This window comes from Nyctibius grandis, chromosome 6 (assembly GCF_013368605.1).
Source record: "Nyctibius grandis isolate bNycGra1 chromosome 6, bNycGra1.pri, whole genome shotgun sequence".
In the NCBI taxonomy this organism is placed as follows: Eukaryota; Metazoa; Chordata; class Aves; order Nyctibiiformes; family Nyctibiidae; genus Nyctibius; species Nyctibius grandis.
In genome coordinates, this window is record NC_090663.1 from 20,904,872 (window position 1) to 20,931,462 (window position 26,591).

At 42.0% G+C, this 26,591-nt stretch overlaps 1 protein-coding gene across 4 annotated transcripts in view; it reads right to left on the reverse strand.

Moving 5' to 3' along the window:
* CCDC149 (coiled-coil domain containing 149) overlaps window positions 1-26,591 on the reverse strand; it is a 65,165-nt gene that overhangs the window by 32,246 nt on the left and 6,328 nt on the right. For 3 of the 4 annotated variants that reach the window (XM_068404016.1, XM_068404015.1, XM_068404014.1), the window contains exons 2-5: window positions 18,615-18,776; window positions 18,037-18,075; window positions 5,870-5,977; window positions 285-401 (exon numbers count right to left, since the gene is read on the reverse strand). In XM_068404016.1, coding sequence (XP_068260117.1) covers window positions 285-401; window positions 5,870-5,977; window positions 18,037-18,075; window positions 18,615-18,776 — 426 coding nt within the window. The remainder of the gene's footprint in view (window positions 1-284; window positions 402-5,869; window positions 5,978-18,036; window positions 18,076-18,614; window positions 18,777-26,591) is intronic. The other variant, XM_068404017.1, reaches the window with a different exon arrangement.

Sequence of the window (26,591 nt, forward strand, 5' to 3'; positions counted from 1 at the left end):
CATTGACAATATTCAGTTGTCACAAGTTGTTGCTGCACATTATAAAAAGAGGAGAATCAATAATCTAGAGAAGGAATTCCTGAGAGTAAGAAACTCACTCTAACCACATATGCATGTTTAAGTTGGTGCTCAATAAGAACTATTTCGGTAAAAAACCCAACGCCTTCACCACTATTTGCAATGTTAATCAGCTACCAGCCCTCCAAACACAACCGAAGCAGTCATTTACTTGCTACTGCACTAGCTCTGTCAAACATTACAGTGTATGCCCATTTAGTTATTACTTGTTCTCGAGCCTTCTCCAGTTGTTGAACAAGGTCCTCCCGTTCATGTGCTGCAAAGTGGCGAGCCCCAACTTCATCATCTCCAAGTCTTTGCTTTGCTATTGTCATTCGAAGGAGCTGTGATTACAGAAACAGGCTCGGTAAGCAAGAGAACACAGGCTGTAGCATCACAGTTCATCTGCATTAGAAAGAGTAAAGCTGTCATAGTTTCATCTCTTCTAGGCCAAACCACTGGTATTATTTAAACCAGAGGGAATTTTATGAGCTGAGGGCTCAAACCTGTTCTCAGTGAAAAATTCCAGTCGAGCACTCAAAGCATCAACAGGAGCTGAATTAGACCCTGCAACAACAGTCACCAGTGTATACAAATGATGAAAGACCAAGTAAACACAGACACATGGTCAATGTTTTTTAGGAGTGACAGGAGCTAATTCCAGTCAGACTAAAACTAGAGAATTCTCAGAAAGCCATTTTCATATGTAAAACTTAAAATTCTCTGCAGCAGAGAACTCTTTCTAGTTAAGAATAAAAAGGCACGAAGTGGCTTATCCAGATACCACTTAAAATCCCACTGTGCTACATCAGTGCAGAATTTGCATTAACAGCTGCTAATAAATTTGCTTGTGCATTATTTTTTTCATATACTCATAAAATTTAACTCATGTTAAAAAAAAAAAAAACAACAGCTCAACAGAAAGACTTGGCCAAAATGCTCAAACAGCTAACGAACTCATGAGCTTTGTGACTGCTGAAAACAGTCTGACTTGAATTAATACACAGTCATATTCAATATATCAGAACCAAAAAGCAACTACCTTTCAAGAATCATGGAGTATTAAAATAACAGTTTATAAGGCATTCAGCATTTACCGTTGTTTATACTGAGCACAACTAGGCAAAAGTGTTGCCTCCCCACGGCCTCATTTGTAGGAGCTCCACAGAGACTAGAGAAACCCACCACAATGACCAGCCTGACTTTCCCCGTATCTTTGACTGCACCAAGGAATTAATGTACATCATTATATTGCAGAGTTAGAAAAAAAAAATCAATCTTCTGAAGTAGAAGATTGTACATTAAAAATCTGTCTTTGGTATTTATGGGATGCCAGTCACCATAGCTGCAATGTGCCAATTAAAATCCTGCTGATGCAAGACAGACTACCAAAATCATACTCCCCACTTATTTCAGCTCCCGTTCAGTGCAAGTCACTGAAGCTAGTACAACTCGTTCTGATAAGCAGTTCACTTGTTCAGGGGAAGCTGTGACCCCAAAAGTAACTGGGTTTGGCAAACTACATTTCCCCATCCCTACAGGGAAAGTACAAACCACTGCACAGTTAGTAAGGCTGAATGGATCCTAGGAGATATTATTCCTATTAATTTATTTATCCAAACAATTAAGTCAAAAAGGCAACTAGCAAATCCTGGAATGGCTTCATAGCTATGGGACTGGGTTTTTTTTAAATGCTAAAAGGCTGATGAACAAAAGGCATGGTAACGCGACTTAATTCAGTTAGATTAATTTAATTTCTGGAATCTCTCGCTAGTGAGAAAGGCAGTAAGAAACAAAGGTAATAACATTTTGAGGACTCAATTTTGTTCAGAAAAACTGAGAACGAGGAGGGGAAATCACAATTTACCAACGTCTTCAGTGCCTGCAGCAGAGCAGAACTTCTGCGTAATGCTCAGCACCAGGCTGGGAACTGGATCAGAGCTGTGACTCATGCACTATGACCAACCCTCCTCCAGCCCAGAAGGGGGGTGAGGCATAAGATGTAATTATAACTGCAAGCAATTATTACTTGCAAGGTCAAACAGTCTGCCAATAAAAAGAGCACTCTTTATTTACCATTAATTTTGAGGTGAAAAAAAAAAAGCATGAAGTCTTATGAAAAGAATGCTTCAGAAATCCAAATTCAGCCAGTAAAAGCAGCAGTATAAACATACATAAAATAAAGTAAAATACCAATCCATAAAACGACAGAGTGCTTCTTCCAGACAGTTGGCCAATCAGAGAGTTGACAGGGCAGAACAGGCCAAGTCCTTTTAATTCTGCATTGCGAATGTCTCATGAGGCAGCACCACCTGCTATAAAATTCTTCCCTGAAAATGCTGTGACCCAAAGAGACACTAAGTGTTATGCCAGAGGGTTAAGGGTTTATTTCATATATTAGTGCTTGGTTATAAACTTTATACACCTGCCCTCTGGCTGTTGTATTTTTATTTCTGTCGTTCAGAAACCACTGAGGAAAGGACTGCTCAACTTCATTTTGCAGCCACAGAATAGGTTAACGTTACCCCTCAGGATTCTGTAAACAGCATCCACAGCAGAGTGGATTTAAATTAACAGCACCTTACCAGAGAAAGCTCCTGTTTGTCAAGAACCAATATACTGTTAACCAATACAGTGCAGTGTTTCAAGCCACTAGCCTGTTTTAATTTAATATCACAGCTTTTTCTTAATCAGGGTCAGCTAAAATAATTATTCATAAAGTAGCATTTCTGTAGCAGACCCATAATGCCCCAAACAGGCTTCACTGAGACAGCTGCTGGGCAGGCTAGGAGTCCACAGACTGCCTGCACCAAAGTTGTACATTCCTGATTATTGATAAAACATGCAGAAGGAAAAGGGAAACAAGCACAACCAGCAAATTCTTCACGGAAGGCAGAATCCATCATGTTTAGCCACAGTCACTGACAGGCTTCACCATGTTGCCTACAAAATATTAAAAAGTGGACCAGAACTATGCAAATTTGCTACCTTAAGTCCCAGTTCTGCCAAAACATATTCACCACATTTAACATTTTGCACTGTTGTCTGCCTTATAATAACGAGCTGTCAGTAATACTGCAGCCATTGTTTTCCATGCATCTTCCCCTCACTTAGCACTGCCCTCAACAGCTTACGAAACCATTTCTTTGTGTAGGCAGGAATTCAAGTGAAGGCAACTGAGTCACCTAGACTTCCAGAAGCCTCCAGTTTCTCTTATGCTTTCCCTTTTACAAGAGAGAATCATATTTCCTAACTATCCTCCTCTAAGTTTCAGTAATTGTTCTCCAAGCATTGCCGACAGAATGTTAGGAAGGAAAAAGATTTACAAGTAACTATCATGAACACAGAATAGTTTTCATGTGTCAGAGCTGATAAGAGATTGTGATCCATCATAAAAATAAATAGTCTTAGATATCTGTTTCTGGAGCGCTGCAGTCTAACTATCACTGTATTTCTGAAACTGCAGCAACAAATCCTTCCAGAGATTGCCTGAAGAGGTTTTATTATTTGTGCCAACAGAATTCTAGTTGAAATTAAAGGAAAAAATTAGTCCAGTTAAACCAAACACAAGGAATTTGTTATTGCCTAGCTGATGATGTATTTAACATTATTTCACCAACAAGTAAAATATCACCAGTTTAAGGTCCTCTTGCTAATCCAAGTGACTGTATCCTAGTAGTAGCAAACATTAAAGCGGTGAAAAATAAGTCAAGCCATCAAAACATTTCTTTATCAATAGAGTTAATGTGCGATATTTAAAGAGGTTTTTTTTAGTCCTACCAAGCTCTTGCCACTCAGTGACAAAGCCTGCATGAGTCACCCCTGCTCAGACACAGGCAGAATTGTTCATCCATAAGCAGCTTCACTTGCTGCAAAAGCAGCTGTTTGTTCATCTCTTGCCAGAAGTAAGGTTGACGTAGACCAGCTGGGCAGGATGCCCTCCCTCACTTTGGGAAAAGCAGAAAGAAGAATGCAGGGGAAAAATGTAAGAACAAGCAAATTATTATAGCTCTTTGTTTTTGTATATACCACGCATTATCTGGACTCCAGTGCCTGAAGTAACCCAGCTGCCAGTACAGGAGAACTGATGAGCAGAACAGAATGGCTTCGGGAAGAAGCCTAGAATTTTATCACCAGAGCTAGAAGGGAGAAAAATCTGACACAGGAGGAGAGTGTTAAATCCCTCAGAGAGATGGCAATGCTTTTTTAGGCACTTCAAAAAACAGCCACCTGACTCTAAAATAAGCTCTATTCCTCATTTACTAGGAAAGTGAAGAACGTGTTCCAAAAATTAAAATCCTAGTTTAAATTAATCCCTGTCTGATGCAGTTCTTTCCTCCCCCTCTTTATTTAGTGATGCACTATTTTGCACCTTTTTGAGAGGCGCACGACGGGCAGAATAACTCTTTTTGCATTTTTCCACTTGTTATGAGGATCATGAATTTAAATCCATGCTGAGAATACAGATGACCAGCTAGTATCAAGTTAATGCAAAGGCAAATCTAAACAAAGACAGTTCAAGCACAAAGAAGTAGGCTCTGTGTTACTAAGTTCATATTGTTATAAGGAATTAGAATAGGTACATAACCTTGATATTTAAATATGTTGTAGCTGTACTACATGTTGTGTTATGTTTGTACTAACAAAGCCTTGTTACCTGTTCAGGACTGGCTTGGGAAAGGCTGTATGGCATAATATTGGTACTGGAGAACTGCAAGGCACTGCCTTCCATGCTGTAATATAGTTCAGACAATAACATGCAAATGAAAAGAAACACTGGGGAAGCTGGTCTTTGACAACTTTAGCAAGTTACACTGAATGCTGTGCATACTACAAATTCAGGTGTCACTTGACCCTCTCCCAACTCCCTGCACACCTTCAAGGAAGTCCTTTGTGATAAACAATGAAAAAACCTGCATTATCACAATACAGTTATGTTTAAAATAAAATAAATAAAATAAAATTAACTTAAATGGAAATAAAAAACCCACCTGAATAATTAAAAACCACATCATTTTTATTTACATTTTTAAATCCTGCAACTTTAAAACTGTACTTGAGGGAGGGAAGTTATGATTATTTGTTTCATTTTTTACTTTGTTAACCACCTCGACTCTCAAATTCATCCTCACTAGTTTGATCTCTGAATGTACTTCTGCACACAGCTCCAGCTGTGAATGTTACACACATTTGGCTTGAGTTTAAATATTTCAATTAACAGAGACAACAGGAGTTTGATTAATACCAAATGGCAGTTTTTGAGCAATGTTCCATATAACTTGCTAAATTTAGCAATAAAATAAATTGGTTATGTAAGGGTAGCAGGATGAGGGCTTAATGCAAAGCTCACTATATATATTTGTGATCAAATGCTCCATATTTGTGAAGGGAAAAATTATGCCTCCCTTGGTTTTATCATCTGCTAAAATTGTGCATTTTCATTGCAAAAAAAATTTAAATTATCACACGATGAAGAAGATATGCTTATCCATACTTATTTGTAAGAGGAAATACCACTATCAAAATATATTAAAAAAAAAAAAAAAAAAGAAAGAAAGTCTGAGATCATTAAAGCAAGGCTAGGTGAAAAATACACAGTTAAGGACAAGAGATCAAAAGCAGCATATAAAAATGTATAATAAACTGCACTTACTGTACAAGCTTTTCTCCTGTTTTGAGCATTTATTGTAAACCAAGTATTCTAGAAGTTCTGTAACCCATTGTTTTATTTGTTTTCCTAAAAAGTAAACGCAAAACTCCAGCCCAGTTTACACATTCCATGCCACTTACTGACAACAAAAGTTTCTAATACCTTATTGTCCCCTTGTACTTCTCCCAGTCTCTGCTGAAGCTCTCTGATCTCTTCTCCAAGATGTTTATTTCGATCTTGAGCCTCACTCAGTAGCTGAGCAAGATTTGCCTAGAAAAGGAGCAAACAGCAGTCAAAAGTTAGTGCCTATGGAGAGAAGTGTAAGCAGTGATTAAAAAGAAACTCTAGACTTACTCCTAATCTGCCAGGAATCTTTACTTCTATTGTTGTGGGTACCCAGACTCCAAGCTTCATTAGAGAGATAGCAACAAAAGTCACCAGGGTTCCTTTATCTTCAATAGTAGGAAATACATACAGCATGTGTGCATATACACTCTCAGAACAGCACACAAACCCCAAACAAGACGAAGTGAAAACATCTACTCTAGTTCTGGTATCTTGGCTGGTGGGAAGAGTAAAATGCAGAGTACTTTGACAATATTTATACGAAGTTGCCAAAATAACAGTTTTAAACTTGCATATAATTAGACAAAAGGCACAGCTGAGAAGTAATTATGATATAATTATATTCCCTAATATTGTCTAGAGCAGATTCCTAGCCAGCAAAGAGGATGTCAGACAGAGTCCCTGCCCCTATACAGAGCTGTACCACGGATATCTAGTAGCACAAAACTTCAAACATGACCTGACTTGTGTTGCACCCTTACATGTACACCCTGGGCTTGAGGCCAACACATCAACTGATGGTTCCTCATTCTTTCTTGGTGTTTTAGGTTTAGTTTCCCTACTTGCTGTGCTTCTTTTTCAGCTCCTCAATTTCTCTATTTGGTTCTCTTTCTTTTTCAGTCCTGCTCTCTTTCCCAGTCATTCTCACTACCACTTGACGTCTCATAGGATGTTTTTGTGAGTTTTATCTTTAAAACTCATACACTATCACACCAACAAGGTGCCTGACAGCCTTCCTGCAATCTTTCCCCTTGTTTACTAACAACTACTATTTCCACACATCCTGTTTTATATTTATGAGAACTATTAACCCGAGTACAGCTATGCATGCATCGGACCGTTCGCAGGATTAGACTATTAAACCATAATCATTCAGAACTTTTGTAAACTACTGTATGAAGCAGCTGGCCCCAAACTCCAATTGGTCTAAAATAGCAATAGCTTCAAACTTTTAAACAGGAAAAATAACTCGAGAAACTGATATATCCTACTTGATGAACAACAAGCCTGATACTCTGCTACAGCTTCTGTACTTCTGTTACTCTGAGATCATAGGTTCAGAAGAAAGTAAGGTAAGTTTCCCACAGTTTGGAAGAGATTAAAGCATTTTTTAAACTACTGATAAACCTGAAGACTGCATATAAATAATTTGGGAAAAGAGTGTAATAGCAAAAACATAAACAGACAGTTGTAGGGCAAACATAAGAAGGACATGGAGCTGTTGGAACGAGTCCAGAGGAGGGCCACGAAGACGATCAGAGGACTGGAGCACCTCTCCTATGAAGACAGGCTGAGAGAGTTAGGGCTCTTCAGCCTGGAGAAGAGAAGGCTCTGGGGAGACCTCATAGCAGCCTTCCAGTACCTGAAGGGGGGCCACGGGAAAGTGGGAAAGGGACTTTTTACAAGGGCAAGTAGTGACAGGATGAGGGGGAATGGTTTTAAACTGAAAGAGGGTAGATTTAGATTAGATATTAGGAAGAAATTCTATACTGTGAGGGTAATGAGACACTGGAACAGGTTGCCCAGAGATGTTGTGGATGCCCCCTCCCTGGCAGTGTTTAAGGCCAGATTGGATGGGGCTTTGAGCAACCTGGTCTAGTGGGAAGGTGTCCCTGCCTGTGGCAGGGGGGTTGGAACTAGGTGATCTTTAAGGTCCCTTCCAACCCAAACCATTCTATGATTCTACAAAAATTACACTGCCTCTAATTTTATTTTCCAGACAGCAAGCATTCAAGCAATGCAAGTTCCTCAAGTATCACAAAATCACAGAATCACAGAATCACAGAATGTTAGGGATTGGAAGGGACCTTGAAAGATCATCTAGTCCAATCCCCCTGCTGGAGCAGGATTACCTAGATCATGTCACACAGGAATGCGTCCAGGCGGGTTTTGAATGTCTCCAGAGAAGGAGACTCCACAACCTCTCTGGGCAGCCTGTTCCAGTGTTCGGTCACCCTCACCGTAAACAAGTTTTTCCTCATATTTACGTGGAACCTCCTGTGTTCCAGCTTGCACCCATTGCCCCTTGTCCTGTCAAGGGATGTCACTGAGAAGAGCCTGGCTCCATCCTCATGACACTTGCCCTTTACATATTTATAAACATTAATGAGGTCACCCCTCAGTCTCCTCTTCTCTAAGCTAAAGAGACCCAGCTCCCTCAGCCTCTCCTCATAAGGGAGATGTTCCACTCCCTTAATCATCTTCGTGGCTCTGCACTGGACTCTCTCTAGCAGTTCCCTGTCCTTCTTGAACTGAGGGGCCCAGAACTGGACACAATATTCCAGATGCGGCCTCACCAGGGCAGAGTAGAGGGGGAGGAGAACCTCTCTCGACCTGCTAACCACACCCCTTCTAATACACCCCAGGATGCCATTGGCCTTCTTGGCCACAAGGGCACACTGCTGGCTCATGGTCATCCTGCTGTCCACTAGGACCCCCAGGTCCCTTTCCCCTACGCTGCTCTCCAACAGCTCTGCCCCCAACTTGTACTCATACCTGGGGTTGTTCTTGCCCAGATGCAGGACTCTACACTTGCCCTTGTTATATTTCATTAAGTTTCTCCCCGCCCAACTCTCCAGCCTGTCTAGGTCTCTCTGAATGGCTGCGCAGCCTTCTGGTGTGTCAGCCACTCCTCCCAGTTTGGTGTCATCAGCGAACTTGCTGACAGTGCACTCTATTCCCTCATCCAAGTCATTAATGAATATATTGAATAGAACTGGTCCCAGTACCGACCCTTGAGGGACTCCGCTAGACACAGCCCTCCAACTGGACTCTGTCCCATTGACCACCACTCTCTGGCTTCTTTCCTTCAGCCAGTTCACAATCTGCCTCACCTCTACTGAAGTATGCTTCAGTAGAATGATTTTTTTTTTTAACTACATGTTAAACAAATGTGTAAATCATTCATACACTGAACGAATCAAGGAGCTTCAGAACACATTCAGTCAATGGTTTCGAGAGGTACTTCTTAATGGCTGTTTAAAAGAAAGAAACAAAGAACCCATGTTTGCAGGAAATTGTATTTAAACTGAAGCATCTATGGCTACTGCTCAGATGTAATTTTTTTTTGAAGAAAGCAGACTTTCAATAAAGGCCATCCAACCACCAGGCTGAGTTAGTTAAAAGGAACATGATTTGCACAAACCTCTCTGAAACACTTCTATTTATAAAGTCCCTTTTTATGACGAATTTGAACAACTCGTAACACTGCAATAGCACATGTAATTTCAACACCTGGGAAGAACTCAATCTCACTAATCAGTGTTTACAGCCCCAACACCAGGATTCTAACAGTCTGTAGGCAAAATTCGGCTCCCGGTAACTGCAGGAAAGGCACTACCATGCCTATAGTAAATCTTCCTGCTCAGATTTATTTCCTTTAAAACCATTTCTCTGGGATTGCAATTCTATGCTGAATTTTATTTGTCAGTCATATAAATGACTTAACGTGACAAAAACCTTTATACTCGAGACAGGGATTTTGGAAGAAATTTAAACAAAGAAATTTAAACAAAGAATTTTAGACACCAAAATAAAACAGTCTCGTTTAAGCATGCTAAGAGCATTACAATCAGCTAAGTATAGACCTCCTCCTTAATGCAAAGCTTCTATTATACTTCTGTTAAACTAAAACAACCAAGCTATGTCACGGAAGTAGTCTCCAGCAATTATTCATTTCCCTGGCTTAGAGGTTCCATACAACATATAATTTAAATTCTTCCCAGTTTTAAAGGTTTTGGCAAGACCTCATTAAAGCTCTCAGTTAAATGTGGATAGAAGGAGAAATATTTGGTTTTCAAAAGTGCTCTACTGGGCTTAAAGAGAGTCAGCCAAGAGGATATGTTGAACAACACCTGGACTTGGTACCAGTTCTTTGGCATATGTAAGAAAACATACCATATGGTTGAAAGATGATAAACTAACAATGGAGGACTGGCTTCATGAACCTGTAAGCAAGTATTTTTTGAAGAAAGGGGAGAAATCTATGCAAGTGGAAAAGTGATTCATTTTTCCACCTAGCAACTTCTTTTCAATATTCATAGAACAAACACAGAATTCACTTAGAAATTCAAGACAAGTTACTTCAGCAGACAATAAAGCTCCTATCATTTACCTGTGCAACACAGAACAACTATCTGAAACTTAGCCAAATTCAGCTTCTCTAGACTCAGTTTCTTCAACAGTTTCTTTTGATTCTAGGTGAAGCCTTGGAAAGGCTCCTGTAACTGCCAGAGACTTGACTTCCTTTGCTCACACTACTCAAAACCGACTCCAAAGTACTGATGAAGAGATATTTCTGAGCTGTGAGTAACAGGAGGGAAAGACACAGAGGTCTGTACCTTTCTGCTGCCTCATCTTGTCTTGCCTTTACAACAACCCGCAGCAGTGGAAACTGTTTGTTTCTCCTACCCTCTCTCAATGCAACTATTTGTAATACTAAATAACAGATGATGCTTCAATCAAGTCTCTAACTGACTGCCCAATATCAGACAATCTTTCTGGAGCTCTGTCTACGCCTGGTGACGTTCGGTTTCTGGTAGGGAATCTTGAGCCTCTGCAGCACAACAAGCTATTTGTTTTACGTCCATCTGTCACGGAGAAGCGTGCACGTACAATCTGAGTGCAGTCCCCCCCAGACATAACAAACTGTCCCAACACTCCTCTTTCCTCTGACCAAAAGCAAGCGTGACTATTGACAACGATCCCACCAGAAGGTAGGATGAGAGGTGAAAAAGACTGATGTGAGAGCACCAAGTGGGAAGCGCCTACCTTTATTACATAGGGGGGAAAAAGCACCATAAATCAGAACAGACCAGAGAGCGAAAGATTCAATGGGATGGGATCACAGACCTCACCCTTTTCCACTTAGACTTTGTCAAAATTTGCAAGAACGTTTTTGTAATGGAAGGTGGAAGAAAGCCTTACTTTTAGCTCCAGATGAGCATCTGAAACTACTGACAAAAATACCTATAAATATTTATTAACATAAGCCAGTGAATACCTGTCAGACAGCGACAGATCTTTGCTCACTACTGACCCATGACCCAAGAAGAAGGGGAAAAAAACCAAAAAAAGTAACTCCAAATAGTCATCCCTGGCATTATGCACTATGCTTGAATTTGGCTCCCTTAACAATTTTGCAAATCTAGCCACACACACACAGTGTTATTTTTCTTCACACCACTTTAAAAATGATGGATAGTAACAGAGTCTTTAATATAGCTCTCAATTCTCCTGCACATAAATCTTACCCGACACTTAAAAAAAAAGAATTTAAAAGAAAACGACTTTCTGCCTTTAGATACTGCCTGAAAAAGTAACTTGGCAAGGGGGGAAGAGGGGAAACATCCAACATACCTTTACAGTTTAGAAATATTTTTAAACACAAACAAGCATTTCTATACTGCAGTTTACAGTCTTTTATGTTTCTTTCAGCCACACCTTGAAACAAAGAAGAACACTGAATTATAGGGCTGACAGAAAAAAAAGTTCTATGAAACATTAAGCACACTTGATGCGTGTGACTGATAATGAATTTAATTGCAGTTTCTCCTCCAATGCATTCATATGATTGCAATGGCTGAATTAATACAGAAAAACCTGCTTTTCTTACCAGCTACCACTGTTCACTCCAAGGTAAAAGTGATGACCTCCCCTAGCACTAGCTTCCTTATGATAAAAAGCAAAAATTACTGTATTTTTCTCTTTAAGTTGAAAAACCATGTAGAGAAGACTTCTGAAATTACAGGTCCTGGGCATACTAAACAAAATACACTTAATATTTCCCCATGGAAAAACAACAGCAAAAATCAAAGCCTTGCCAAGCAGTCACCTGACATAAAACAAGAAGAAAATCCTCTCCTCCTCTGAGTATCTGCTGCTCTGAGAATCAGGCAGGAATCTCACCGCAGAGGCACACCAGTCAAAACCTGACAAGGCTCTGCAAAGCAAGAAAGACTCGCTTGCACTCACGTACCTTCAAGACACTCAGCAATCGGAATTTTTACGGAGCTGATTAATAGAACCAAAAAGCCATTTTAGCAGTAGACATATAAAATGAATACTTTTTTCCCTCCTTTTCAACCAGTCTTCTGTGTGTTAGCTTAGCATAGTGTTGTACAGGCCCAAACACCACCCAGCCAGACCCAGAGCATTTGCTGAAGGCTGACAAACAAAATAAGGTTAGCATCAACCACAGACCCCTTTGTGAGGCCAGTTTTTGCAAAGCAACTTATTATTATACACCACAAGCAGCAACCGAGTGTCAGTATGAACTACCAGTATCGTGAGAAGTTACCTGGCAGAAATTCCTTCATTGTGAAGGTTCAGTAAGGTACTTCAGCATCCCCCATACTTCATATAGGCATCAAGTTTTTGTTGACAGAAGATGAACATACTCAAAGAGAAATGATTAATTTGTACTTATGCAAATATATATATTATACTGGGACAGAAGAAAAGATTGTTTCATTGTCTTGTTTTATCGGTAATATTTTAGCTGCTTTGAGATTTTAAGGACAACTTAAACTTTGAAATAACGCAGAAAAAGAAAGAATCAAAATCGCTTAAACATTTTGAGTGTTGTGACTAATTAACAGAATATTTATCGAGATAGGGTGTGGACAAGTGTCTCTCTATTCCATCAAGGTAAGACACAGCAACCAGAGCAGAGGATGTTGTACGTGTCAGGTCTGAAGAGCACTCCAAATTTTAAAAAGGGATGGTCCATCTATTAGAATCAGCATTTCATCTCTCCTAGCCTCATGTTTACTGCAGAACCTACAAGTCGAAGACACAACAGTGTCACTTCCCAAAGCACGATTCATAGTGCGGCTAGGAAGTTCTAGCTTTTGCATACTGTCACCTGCTCCTATCAATGGAACAGCAAATTTCAGTGTGCAGAAACCAAAATCTCTCCACCAGCTATGCTCTTAGAGCAGGCACATTTTGAAATCCATGGGAATATTGTTCTCTGATGCTTTGCAAGAGCAAACAATCTCACTGTTTTCCATCTGCTACCTCACACTATGGGAGTCAAACACATGCACCTACAAACCAGAGCAAAGCACACAGGTCTCAGTTTGGCACATACATCATGTTTTTCATCTTCAGACCCTCTGAAGAGAGGAGGAAGTCACATTCATCTTCACAGTACCCTTGTGAGATAAAGACAAAATGATTGCTTATGCTGTAGTGTACTTTATCTGAAGATTTTATCTCACAGGACTCTGAATGCAGCTTTTGCACCTTAGCACAAGACTAGCAAAACTTCCGGAATTCATTAATTAACAAGAATTAGTCACTCTAGTCATTTTTTTCTGATGATGTCAAAAATGGTCATAATGCAAACCCTGAAGTTTGTTTCAAAAGTGAATTGTGACAGATGAGTACGTTAAGCTAGAAGTTGGATGTGGAACTGAAAGGGATCAAAATGCGCCCATTTGTGGTATGTCACGACACACTCCTGTCTGGAACCTCTGGTCCTTCTGATGTTCTGCTTGCCCCAAAATGCCATGCTCATGAACTTATTCATTAGCAGCAGTCAAGCTGTCTGACCAATGTCTCAGTGAGTGGGTAGCATGCTGCTGTGATGTCAATAATTGCTGAAGCAGTCAGAGTCTTGGCTTGAATGAATCACCTTGGGACGCCTACGGATAACTATAACAGAGTTACGGACAACGATCTTCAGGAAAGATGCACACAGGTTCTCTGATGAGACTTTTTGCCTAGCAAAAAGGGTAACTACCAAGCTCTGCTCTATACTAGGACTAATGACATACATAGGACAATAAACATAATGACATATACTAGGACTAATAATATCATTATGTTATGAGGCTCGTTATTAGGAGCCTCAAAGAGGGTTTCATGATCATGGGATCCTCTCTAAGGCTCAACAGCTGCTTGGAAGACACCGGATGCACATGACTACATGAGGCAAAAGTATCTTTGCCAATAGGCTGGCCAATCTTGTAAGGAGAGCTTTAAACTAGAAATGATGGAGGAGAGAACAAGGAGGTTTGCGATAGGGCAGGCAAGCCAAGAGCCTGGGATGGTGGGAAGAGAAGGGACATCATAGCAATTCACAAAATGACTGAGCTGAAGTGTAATCCCTTTGAACGTAGGCATGTAAAGAAGGAAGTGCCTGCGGAACAGCCTTGTAGGGAAAGCTCTCAAGCCTGTACTGCGGAACCGGCACACTTGGATGCCCCTCAGAGGCGTCTACTCTAAGGCATGCAGCATGGAGAAGAGTTTGAAGTCTGTGAAGGGCTACAGTCCCATTGGGATCATGCAGAAATGGTGGGATAGCTCACATGACTGGAGTCCTGCGATGGAGGGGCACAGGCTCTTTAGGACGGACAGTTGGGAAGGTGAGGAGGGGGTGTTGCCCTTTATGTGAGAGAGCAGCTGGAATGCATGGAGTCCTGCCTTGGGACAGGTCAGGAGACAGTTGAGAGCTTTTGGGTCAAGATTAGCAGGCAGACCAACATGGATGCTCTTGTATTGGGTATCTGCTATATATCTCCTGATCAGGAAGAAGTAGTAGATGAGGCCTTCTTCACACAACTGGAAGAAGCTTCATGTTCACAGGCCATGATCTTCATGAGGGCCTTTTGTCACCCCAATACCTGTAGGTATCTGAACACAAAAAAAAACCCCAACACTTCTTTATTGTGAGAGTGGTCAAACACTGAAATAGGTTTCCCAGAGAGGCTTCAGAGTCTCCACCCTTGCAAATGTTCAAAATCTCACTGGACATGGTCCTGGGCAAGCAGCTCTAGGTGGCCCTGCTTGAGCAGGGGGATTGGACTAGTTGATCTCAAGAGCTGCCTCCTGCCCACCTCAACCATTCTGTGATCCTGTGATGTTTAGCTCCATTTAATTTGATTCCTCATGCACTTAAAATACAAATATAAGCCCTCACCAGTGAACATATGCATTGCGGCTTTATTCTTGACACACAGCCCCACTGCAAACCCATTATCTCCAACTGAGTGGTCTCACTGAGATCAAATTAAGCAAAGCATATTTAGGACTGCGGCCCAGCACAGTCATTTTCCTAACCATGCATTTCACTTCACCTTTGTTTATTCAAAGGATCTCATTTGTATTAAAAGAACTTCCATTTCATATAGAAAGTCAAAGGATTCACTGATCTGTTACTTCAATGACAAAGCTTCTCCCAAACTGAAGTTATACTGAAAATTTCAGCAATGTAGAGAAAAATAATAGTCCGTATAAAACAAGCTAGAAATCCCATTGATGTTTTTTTCTTTAAGTTTCCCAGCATGGCAACACTGTCCAACAGATATCCAGTATTTGTTTGCCAATGTCATAAAAACATTCTGTATCACAGCAAATGCATATAAATGTATACCACTGCAGAATGGCAGAGTTTCTATTTATATAGGATGCACAACAGAGGCTCTGTAGACAGAGCAACATTTTAACATGTCTTTCAAAACAGGGAGTGCGTATTGTTTACCATCTCTGGTGAATTTTAACATCAAAATCAACTGGTCACTATTCCTATCCTGAAACATTTCACTGCTCCATTACTTATCCAAAAATTACCTTATACCTGACACCACATGACATTATAAAACTACCTTCAACCGCAGCATTTAATTGTGAGTGTTTGAGAAGAGGGGCCAGGAAAGCACTGAAAGCTCACAGGCCGTGATAACAACACTAATGTTAAAACACCTACTGCAGCAAAAGATATTTCAGTAGCACAGTTACTCATTTCCTGCTTTTGTTGGTTGTCAGGCAGTGATACACATGGAACAATCTTTGGATTATGTCAGAGATGTGTACCACTGCACATACAGCTTTGAAAGGGAAAACACTGCAGAGCCCTGCACGTTACGGTACCCTTAAGTAACACCAATTTTACAGAAACACATTCTGAGTTGACTGTTTGCTGATAGAAATTGCCTGGTTACATAGTATTTCCATACAACACATGAAAATTCTGTGTTGCAAAAGAGGGAGAGAAGGCATGGTGTGGAAAACAAGATATTTTAAGAAGACACAAAGTGTAACTGATAATAAAGGTGAAAAATGATGAGATGGAGAAGAAAGTAGCAATTCCAACCCACCTATTACATTTAAGGGTCTAGATTGCAATTTCAACAATAATCTCTCAGCTGCAGTAAAGAAACGTAACAGATAGCACACTGTTCAGCGTATGATGTTTTCATCTCATTTCTGACCGTGAGAACAGCATGTGCTTTTCTGTGACACAAAATTCATTACAGGATCAGGGTCTCTGTTTCTATGAAGTGACTGAGGTCACAAACTTCTCCCAGCAGGCAACTAGGCTTATGTGCAAAAAGGGGATGGAAAAGGTCCAAAAGAGCACAGAGAACTTGACTCTTTCTTAGATGAGAAAATGCTAAGAAATATACGCACAGTAATAACGGAAAATATTAATAACTTTATTTTATTATTCTTTGATGCATTTCTCAGAGCAAAACTATACTCTTCTTCAGAAAGACTGCCGTAAGTACCCCAGATTATGCACCTTGTATGTGACAGACACACTTCTCAGGAAAATGAAAACTCAAGAAGTGCACTAACAGCCTTTTACTGCACAACCTAACGTATATATTGTCCTTGGTGGAGACCTATAAATGACCCCATTTGAGAACAAGATTTTCTTTCTTTCACTGTTACCTAGCATGAATACATAACTTCCTCAGAAAAAAAAAGACTCCTAGCTAGATTATTAAATGGCTTTCCAGGCACTTACCATGGTAAGATTTGCCAAAACTTAATATAATTGCAGCTTTTGAATTTAGACTAAATTTTGCTAGAATTTTAGAAATAAGCATCAGATTTATTTGTTTTGAAAGATCGAAGATGAATTAAAACAACATGCATGGAATGGCAAATCTCCCTTCCTGCTTATCTCTGTAATGACCCACATACTGCATTTGTTTTTTTCCTTTTAATTGTACATTCTTCAGCTCCAATTTTAGTAGTCAGAATGCACAAACTTATCTGGTCATAAACTTTTATTAGAACTCTGTTGAAATAACAGAATTTCAAATAAATTATTCTAAATAATGAGGAAGTTAAATGATCCTACACTGAGTCACTGACTTCTTGGCAGCTACTTGTTTAAGTGCCTGAAGGAGTTACTGCCTCTGAAAGCTTAGTTTAAAACAACCAAAACCCTAAGCCCCTAAAATTTTAGGAAAATAGCAAGGACTATATGCAGACTCCTAGGGAAAAGATGATGAGTAAAACTTCTGACCCATTAAGAGAATGCAATAACCATGTTTTAAACAGTCCAAGTCTGAGACTTTCAGGACTAGCAATTACAGTAACAAATTTTGTTCTTTTGGGTTCTCCTCCTCTCCCTACTCACACATTTTGGTTTGGGTGCCATTTTTCTTTAAAAATTAAGATAACTTTAAGATGTGACAACCAACACTCCGCAACAGGGACACAATATGTGGATCTCCAGGGGGGAAAAAAAAGCAAGCAGGCAAAAAGGTTTTCCGGGGAATCATAAAATGCAATTACCATTGTTCTTACCATTTATAACTCATAGAGCTCAAGTGACCTGGGAGAGAACCTAATGGAAAACAGTACTCACAACAATAAATTAACAATTATGGGATGCAGACAATGCATTCCCAAATTGCTTTTAAGTATGAGAAGTCCTGTCATGAACCCATTTTAGGACTCAATATTAGAAGGATAAACAACATGGAGAACAATCTCAGATCTCTGTACACTGACCAATTTCAATCCCAGGTGAATGTAAAAGCAATAGCTATATATTCTAATTAATGATAGTGCAGATATTTTAGAGTGAAACATGTTTAGATGAAAGCACAAGAAGCCACAGTTTAAAGACTGAGCTTTTCAATGCACAGAAATGCTTGCTTTTTACCAGATTTCTTAGTATTTTCACACTTTTACAAAGTACTTTTGTAGCAGATAAATGTCAACTGAAAAATAATTCCTACCTGTTTCCTCTTTTCAGGTGGAAGGGATGGATCCCCATCCTACAAATAAACAAACATATTTTATTGGCAACTTATTTCTGAAGCCAGCAACTATATTAACTTTGTGGATCAAATTTTAAAACACATATTTTAACTAAAACATTACCAAAATTGTTTCTAAAATATTGCATCTTGATTAATATCAGTAATATTAATTTAATATCAAAAAATTGTCAAAGGTTGAAGATTTGTTTACATTTCTAGAACAGCAGGTCATTACAAATTTATGTTGCATTATTTTTCATAATGGTACATTAAGTTGCTGTGGAATAATAATACTGCAGTCAGTTTTTAAATGCAATTATGACTGAAACTGATTTCCTCAGAGCACGCACTGTCTTTTTGTGTCTTATATAACAGGCACTATCTCATCAATGCGTAACAAATGAGTAATAATACAATCAGGGTGTACAACTGCAGGACTACTGTAAACAAGCTTCTAAACATTTTTACAGCGCTCATTATGGACTTCTTTCCATTTTTTTTTTGAGGTTGATTCTTGTCCCCCAATTATACAGTATTCATAAAGAACAACCTACAATCAGCTCCCGATACTTCTTTTTCAGAGACTGGTGTCGTTCCCGCAACTGGTTGGCCATAAGTTTGTACTGGTCTCTTTCTTGTTGACAGGTGTCCAGCTCTTTGGAAAGGATTAGCAATGCCTCCTTTTTACTTTCGAGCTTCCTTTTGCACACCAGATACTGCAGAAGAGAAAAAAAACCATAATTGTAACAACCCGTTTCTACCCCAGCCAGCACTGGATTCAAGAGGCTCAAGTTTTTCTCTGAAAAGATGGAGGAAGAATCACTGCACGAGATCAAAGTCTGCCACAAGTCATCTTAGCTTATTAATAACAATCACAGGAAAGAAATCTCTTGTATTAGAAGCCTGAAATCCATTTGTAAGGCCACAGGCTCACCTGACCATCATGAATTAGAAAAATTCAGCAATTCAAGTTACTCCTCTTTTTCCTCATATGTGAGGAACCTCACAATCTGACCCACAGCCCTGGGAAGGCTGCTAGAAGGAAGAAGCCTTTACAGACTCCCTTTTCGACTTGTGCCCACAATGCCCAGCTCTCCATTAGCAATCAGCTTTTCCCACCTCATTCCCCCTTCCCTCCTCCTCCTCCCCGTTACCAGCAATGTCCTCTGGGCTCAGCCTTCCATCTGGACAGTGAAAGACTAGTGTGTTACAGACCAGAAGGGGTAGCATGAGTTGCAACCAAAATTTTCCTTGAGTTTAAAACAAATACAGTGTGATATCCTATTGGCACAGGTAAAAGAAACTATTTCAGCTGTGATACTATATGCAGTGCTTGCTGAGTCAAAAGAATGGGAAATAATGCAGGAATATTGCAAACACCTGAACAGGGAGAGAAGGCAGAGGTGAGCCTTCCCCTCGAGCCACCACCTCTTATACTTAGGGCTCATGCACAAAGCAAAACAGAACTTGTAAATCTTAGCTGTTCTGCATTAATCTGACCTGCTTCATTGCCTTTCCCCATGGAGAGGAAGAGAGAGTAACGTGCATGTCATCCTTTCCTGCTGCAGGTGAATGTTACCTATCAGAAGTTCCAGGCAACTTTTTTCACTTAACGTGATGTTCAATCAGCGGATTCTTCTTACCCATCACTTGACACTGCTCATGCTAACGCATATATTTCTATTTCTGATGTTACTCACATAAGATGTGGCACTAAATACTTTCTGAATGTGCTCTGCAAGAGACCAAATATCACAGCAGTCATCAAAACAATTTATAGTTTCATTATATACTCTGACAAGAATACTTTGTCATTATGGGCTCTTGCACAAAGCAAGAGCATCAGCACTTCCATACTGTTCAAGTCAGTGCTGTTCTTTGGGACAAAAAATCATTACTTGTATGTACTACTTGCTTGGAGCTGACTTCGTTAACCTCAATTTCAAGTCAATGAGAAAGGGAAAAGTGAGTTTGGTATATTAGTACAGCCAACATTTCCCAAAAATTGTGAATGCTTAGTCGCAAAAAAGCGGGAAGGGAATGAGAAAAGCAATTCCAAGAAGGATTTGAACTCTCAAAAACGACACTTCCACCTTGGATTAATTTTATTTCTGGCAATACTTAAGTTGAAATCCTGCCATAAATTTTCTGGATTATGATGCCTTGGCATCAACAAAGGCAACTGTACCTATGTACTTATGTCCTTACTGATACCTTACACAAATGTCAAGTCGCCTGATAAAGCACTGGAAGGTATCAGAAGCTAAACTTTAATATTGTCAGCAAGTGATTACAGTGACACGGTAAAGTGCTTCAAACTTGATAATAATTGAAATATCAATAACTTGAAAATAATTCCTTCCCTTACAGTGAAATATTTGCCTCTGACAATCTCTCTTCAGTCAGTCGGCAACAGCGGCAGTGGCGGCAGCGACTGAGGTCAGTGCGGGGCGAGGCGAGATCGGGCTGTACCGGGCGGTTTTCATACTTTGGGCCCCCCGAGCAGCAGCCCCGAGCTGCTTCCCCCTGGACCCGGAAGTTCCCGGCAACGAATCAGGAGAGGAGGGGGCGTAGCACCACCCCCCCGTGATCGGGTGATAAAGAGCCTCCTGGAGGCAGGGACTAGTCCCTGCTCAGAGGGTACAGGGGCAGTCAGCAGTGACTGGGTGTGTCCCAGGGCGGGGGAGGCCACAGCAGTTTGCAGCTCGTTGGGGAGGGCGCTGACTCCCTCCCAGTGCACAAGGAGAGGAAGGTGCCAAGGAGCTGTGAACCAGCCAAGCTGTGAAGGCACCAAGGAGCTGTGAACCAGGGGTGTCACCAACAGGTATTTCCCAGCTCAGTGAAAGAACAATGGTCTCCACCCGGCGGAAGAAGACCAAAATGGATGTGGGAACCCAGACAGAGCTCCCACGGAAGGAGGCGATGGTGCAGGTTGCAGGCTGCAGGGAATCCTTCAGCGTCTCTGTGGTGTCAGGGGGCTGTGTGCGCTGTGAGCAGGTAGATGATCTGCTCGGCCGAGCGGCACAGCTGCAAAGCCAGGTTGAAAGGCTTCAAGCCGAAGTAGAAAGGCTTAGGAGCATTCGGGAGGCTGAAATGGAGATAGACTGGTGGAGCCAGGCTCTGCCTTCCCTGCAACAAAAATGGGAGCACCTGCCAGAGAGCTCCCAGGATCGAGGGACCCCTGTACTCTGCCCCTCTCAGGTGGAAAACAGTAACCTAGAGGAAAGGAGTGAGTGGAGGCAAGTCTATGGCCGTGGCAAAAGGCGAGTGCCCTCCTTGCCTACCTTGCCTCCACAGGAGCCTCTGAGCAATAGATATGAAGCCCTAATGGAATACAGCCAGTCCAATGGGGATGTGGTGGAGAGGCAACCTATATCAGAGGTCCCACCACAGTCAGAAAAACCTGACAGGCGTATAGCTACCTCCTCCACAAGGAAGAAGAGAAGAGTTTTAGTGGGTGAAGACTCCTTCCTAAAGGGAACTGAGGGCCCAACATGCAGAGCTGACCCCCATCACAGGGAGGTCTGCAGCCTGCCTGGAGCCCGAATCAGGGATATCACCAGGAAACTCCCCAACCTGGTGAAGGCCACAGACTACTACCCCCTGCTGATCTTCCAGACAGGTGGGGAAGAAGCTGCATCACGTAGTCTGAGGGGGATGAAGAAAGACTAGAAGGCCCTAGGACGGTTGGTGAAAGAGTCTGGGGCACAAGTTGTTTTCTCCTCCCTCCTTCCATTTTCAGGTGATGACGTGGGATGGAATAGTAGGATTCTCTCTATTAATGCCTGGCTACGAGATTGGTGCTACAGGCAGGGCTTTGGGTTCTTTGATAATGGCTGGTTTTATAAGACACCAGGCGTGACCGTAATACATGGGAAAGGTTTATGTCGTAGGGGCAAAAGGGTTCTGGGACAGGAATTAGCAGGGCTCATTCGGAGAGCTTTAAACTAGATTCGAAGGGGGATGGGGTAGTAGCTGGGCTTGCACCACTGGGGCAACGCTCTAGTGTTGAGGCAGACCAGGAGGCCTCCCATCCCCCTGGGGTGAAATCGGTGTGCTCAGCTCGATCCCTGAAATGCCTGTACACCAATGCACGCAGCATGGGGAATAAACAGGAGGAGTTAGAAATCCGTGTTCGGTCGGGGGGCTATGATCTAGTGGCAATTACAGAGACTTGGTGGGACGCCTCGCATGACTGCAATGTGGTCATGGATGGCTATGTCTTGTTCAGGAAAGACAGGCCACTAAGGAGAGGTGGTGGAGTTGCTCTTTATGTGAGTGAGCAGCTAGAATGTATTGAGTTCTGCCCAGGGGCGGATCAGGAGCCAGCTGAGAGTTTGTGGGTGCGAATTAAGGGGCAGGCTGGCAGGGGTGATACTGTTGTGGGTGTCTATTACAGGCCACCAGATCAGGATGAGGAGGGTGATGAGGCCTTCTACAGGCAGCTGAGAGCAGTCTCGCAATTACAGGGCCTGGTTGTCATGGGGGATTTCAACTACCCTGATATCTGCTGGGAGGCCTACTCAGCCAGCCATCCTCAGTCCAGGAGGTTCCTCCAGTGCATTGATGATAACTTTCTGATGCAAATGGTGGATGAGCCAACTAGGAGAGGAGCGCTGCTGGATCTTATCCTCACTAACAAGGAGGGTCTGGTTGAAGAGGTGAAGGTTGAGGGCAGCCTTGGTTGTAGTGACCATGAGATGGTAGAGTTCAGGATCTCATGTGGCAGGAACAGAATAGCTAGCAGAATTACAACCCTGGACTTCAGGAGGGCCAACTTTGGCCTTTTCAAGCAATTGCTAGGGGAAATCCCATGGGACAGGGTACTAGAAGGTAAGGGGGCTCAAGATAGTTGGTTAGCATTCAAGGACTGCTTCTTCCGAGCTCAAGATCAGAGCATCCCAGCAGGTAGGAAGTCAAGGAAGGGTACCAGGAGACCTGCATGGTTAAACAGGGAACTGCTGGGCAAACTCAAGTGGAAGAAAAGAGTGTACAGATCATGGAAGGAGGGGCTGGCCACTTGGGAGGAATATAAATCTGTTGTCAGAGGATGTAGGGAGGCAACTAGGAAAGCTAAGGCCTCCTTGGAATTAAACCTTGCAAGAGAGGTCAAGGACAACAAGGGCTTCTTCAAATACATTGCAGGTAAAGCCAACACTAGAGGCAATGTAGGCCCGCTGATGAATGAGGTGGGGGCCCTGGAGACAGAGGATAAAAAGAAGGTGGAGTTACTGAATGCCTTCTTTGCCTCTGTCTATACTGCTGGTGGAGGCTGTCCTGAGGAGCCCCGGACCCCTGAGGCCCCAGAAGAAGTCAGGATAGAGGAGGAATCTGTCTTGGTAGATGAGGGCTGGGTCAGGGACCAATTAAGCAACCTGGATGTCCATAAATCCATGGGCCCTGATGGGATGCACCCGCGGGTGCTGAGGGAGCTGGTGGAAGTCATTGCTAGGCCACTCTCCATCATCTTTGCTAAGTCGTGGGCAACGGGAGAGGTGCCTGAGGACTGGAGGAAAGCGAATGTCACTCCAGTCTTCAAAAAGGGCAAGAAGGAGGACCTGGGTAACTATAGACCGGTCAGCCTCACCTCCATCCCTGGAAAGGTAATGGAACAACTTGTTCTTGGTGCTGTCTCTAGGCACATCAAGGATAGGGGGATCATTAGGGGCACTCAGCATGGCTTCACCAAGGGGAAGTCTTGCTCAACCAACTTGATAGCCTTTTATGAGGACATAACCCAGTGGATAGATGATGGTAAAGCTGTGGATGTGGTCTATCTCGATTTCAGTAAAGTGTTTGACACGGTCTCCCACAGCATCCTCGCAGCTAAACTGAGGAAGTGTGGTCTGGATGATCGGGTAGTGAGGTGGATTGTGAACTGGCTGAAGGAAAGAAGCCAGAGAGTGGTGGTCAATGGGACAGAGTCCAGTTGGAGGCCTGTATCTAGCAGAGTCCCTCAAGGGTCGGTACTGGGACCAGTTCTATTCAATATATTCATTAATGACTTGGATGAGGGAATAGAGTGCACTGTCAGCAAGTTCGCTGATGACACAAAACTGGGAGGAGTGGCTGACATACCGGAAGGCTGCGCAGCCATTCAGAGAGAACTAGACAGGCTGGAGAGTTGGGCGGGGAGAAACTTAATGAAATATGACAAGGGCGAGTGTAGAGTCCTGCATCTGGGCAAGAACAACCCCAGGTATGAGTACAAGTTGGGGGCAGACCTGTTGGAGACCAGCGTAGGGGAAAGGGACCTGGGGGTCCTAGTGGACAGCAGGATGACCATGAGCCAGCAATGTGCCCTTGTGGCCAAGAAGGCCAATGGCATCCTGGGGTGTATTAGAAGGGGTGTGGTTAGCAGGTCGAGAGAGGTTCTCCTCCCCCTCTACTCTGCCCTGGTGAGGCCGCATCTGCAGTATTGTGTCCAGTTCTGGGCCCCTCAGTTCAAGAAGGACAGGGAACTGCTAGAGAGAGTCCAGCGCAGAGCCACGAAGATGATTAAGGGAGTGGAACATCTCCCTTATGAGGAGAGGCTGAGGGAGCTGGGTCTCTTTAGCTTAGAGAAGAGGAGACTGAGGGGTGACCTCATTAATGTTTATAAATATGTAAAGGGCAAGTGTCATGAGGATGGAGCCAGGCTCTTCTCAGTGACATCCCTTGACAGGACAAGGGGCAATGGGTGCAAGCTGGAACACAGGAGGTTCCGCATAAATATGAGGAAAAACTTCTTTACGGTGAGGGTGACCGAACACTGGAACGGGCTGCCCAGAGAGGTTGTGGAGTCTCCTTCTCTGGAGACATTCAAAACCCGCCTGGACGCGTTCCTGTGTGATATGGTCTAGGCAATCCTGCTCCGGCAGGGGGATTGGACTAGATGATCTTTCGAGGTCCCTTCCAATCCCTAACATTCTGTGATTCTGTGATTCTTTTTTCCCAGTTTCATCTCATCTTAGTCAATTCTAAAATATGCCTTCACTAAATTGTTTTTAGATACTACCAATCTGATACAAATAAAATGCGAATAAAAACAAGTAAAAGCAAACCTCACAGTCACTTTAAAAAAAAAAAGTGCCCAAACCCCTGAACCAAGTAGTCTGTTCTGCTCCTTTAACCACCGGGAAGAATGAAGCTGGCCCATCCAGCCAACAACTACGTGGAGCAGAACAGACTATACAATGTACACAGTGGGAGGGGAGCAGAGCTAAACATCTCACCTTAGGACACCCACACCACCAGCAGCTGCCTCCCAGCCTTGCCACGAGTGCTGGTATGTGAAACTGTGTGTGAGAGAGTCGGAAGCTAACTGGAGCGTGTGGATAAGGCTATGAAAAATAATACTTACCAGGCAGGAAATGCAGACTTAGCACTAAACAGAGCTTGGTTCTGCCATGAGTCAGAGCTCTCCACAAAGGACACACTCGAGAAGCATAAAAGAAGGCTTCACCTTTCACAGCAGCACTGGCAGGGGCAAGGAAATTCTCCATCACCTATTAGGTTGAGGCTAACAAACCACAACCAGATTGTAGGGACAGTTGTATTCAGGGTCTAAATGAAAAGAAATAATGATCTCCTCCTTGTTTAAATTATATTTTAACTTGATGAATTATATACTGATGATGTGCTATATGGAAGGAAGGGGCTTGGCATCTCTCATCAATGTACTGTTTGGATTTTACTATAAAAATAACCACGTAGAAGACTTTTTGAAGCTATTTTTGCCTTTTGCATATATTGACTTTCTCAAATAAACGGGATAAAAATAGTAATAACGTACAGTAATTTATTTCCGTGGGCTTATGGTACAAAAAACAATAAAGCCACAGCATTTCTGTGGAATTTGATCATTTGACAGAGCTATGCTTCCAATTCCCATTACCATTTTTGAAGGAAAAACAAATTATACGAAGACAGACCTCAGAGAGGTTATTCAATAGACATGCTTCTGAATGTTAAAAAAAAAAGAAAAAAAAAGAAGGTACTTTTAATGGCCATAAACTGACCTAACAACTGTACACCAGAAATGGATTCTACTCAGGGAAACAACTGAGTCCCACCAACAATTTCCCATATATGCACAAATAAGTGCAGCAAAATTGGTTTGCTGTCAAAAGGAACACAGGAGTTTAACAGTCTTTTTGGAGCAATGCAAGCAATAAGGAAAATTTTCTGATATAGTCTGAGAAAAAGCACTCAATAGATGCTTCTGGCATTCATACAGAGATTTTTTCCTCTGCAACTGAAGGACAGCCTACGTCTCACGTACTGTCTATCAGCGAGACGAACAAGTGAATTATGTTATGCACTACAGTTACTACAAAATATTCTTATTGTCTTGTTTCTTTTTAACTGATGTTCCAAAATAATCTGAGCTTTAAAAACAAAGTTAACCAAGAACTAGCTGCTACACTTTCAATCTAAAAGCTACAACGTACAACTTTTCATATCTGTCTAGTGACTTCTATCTACCAATTCACTGTTATCTGCAATAAAGCAAATTATAATTGCTACAAGGAAGATCATAATTAAAGGAA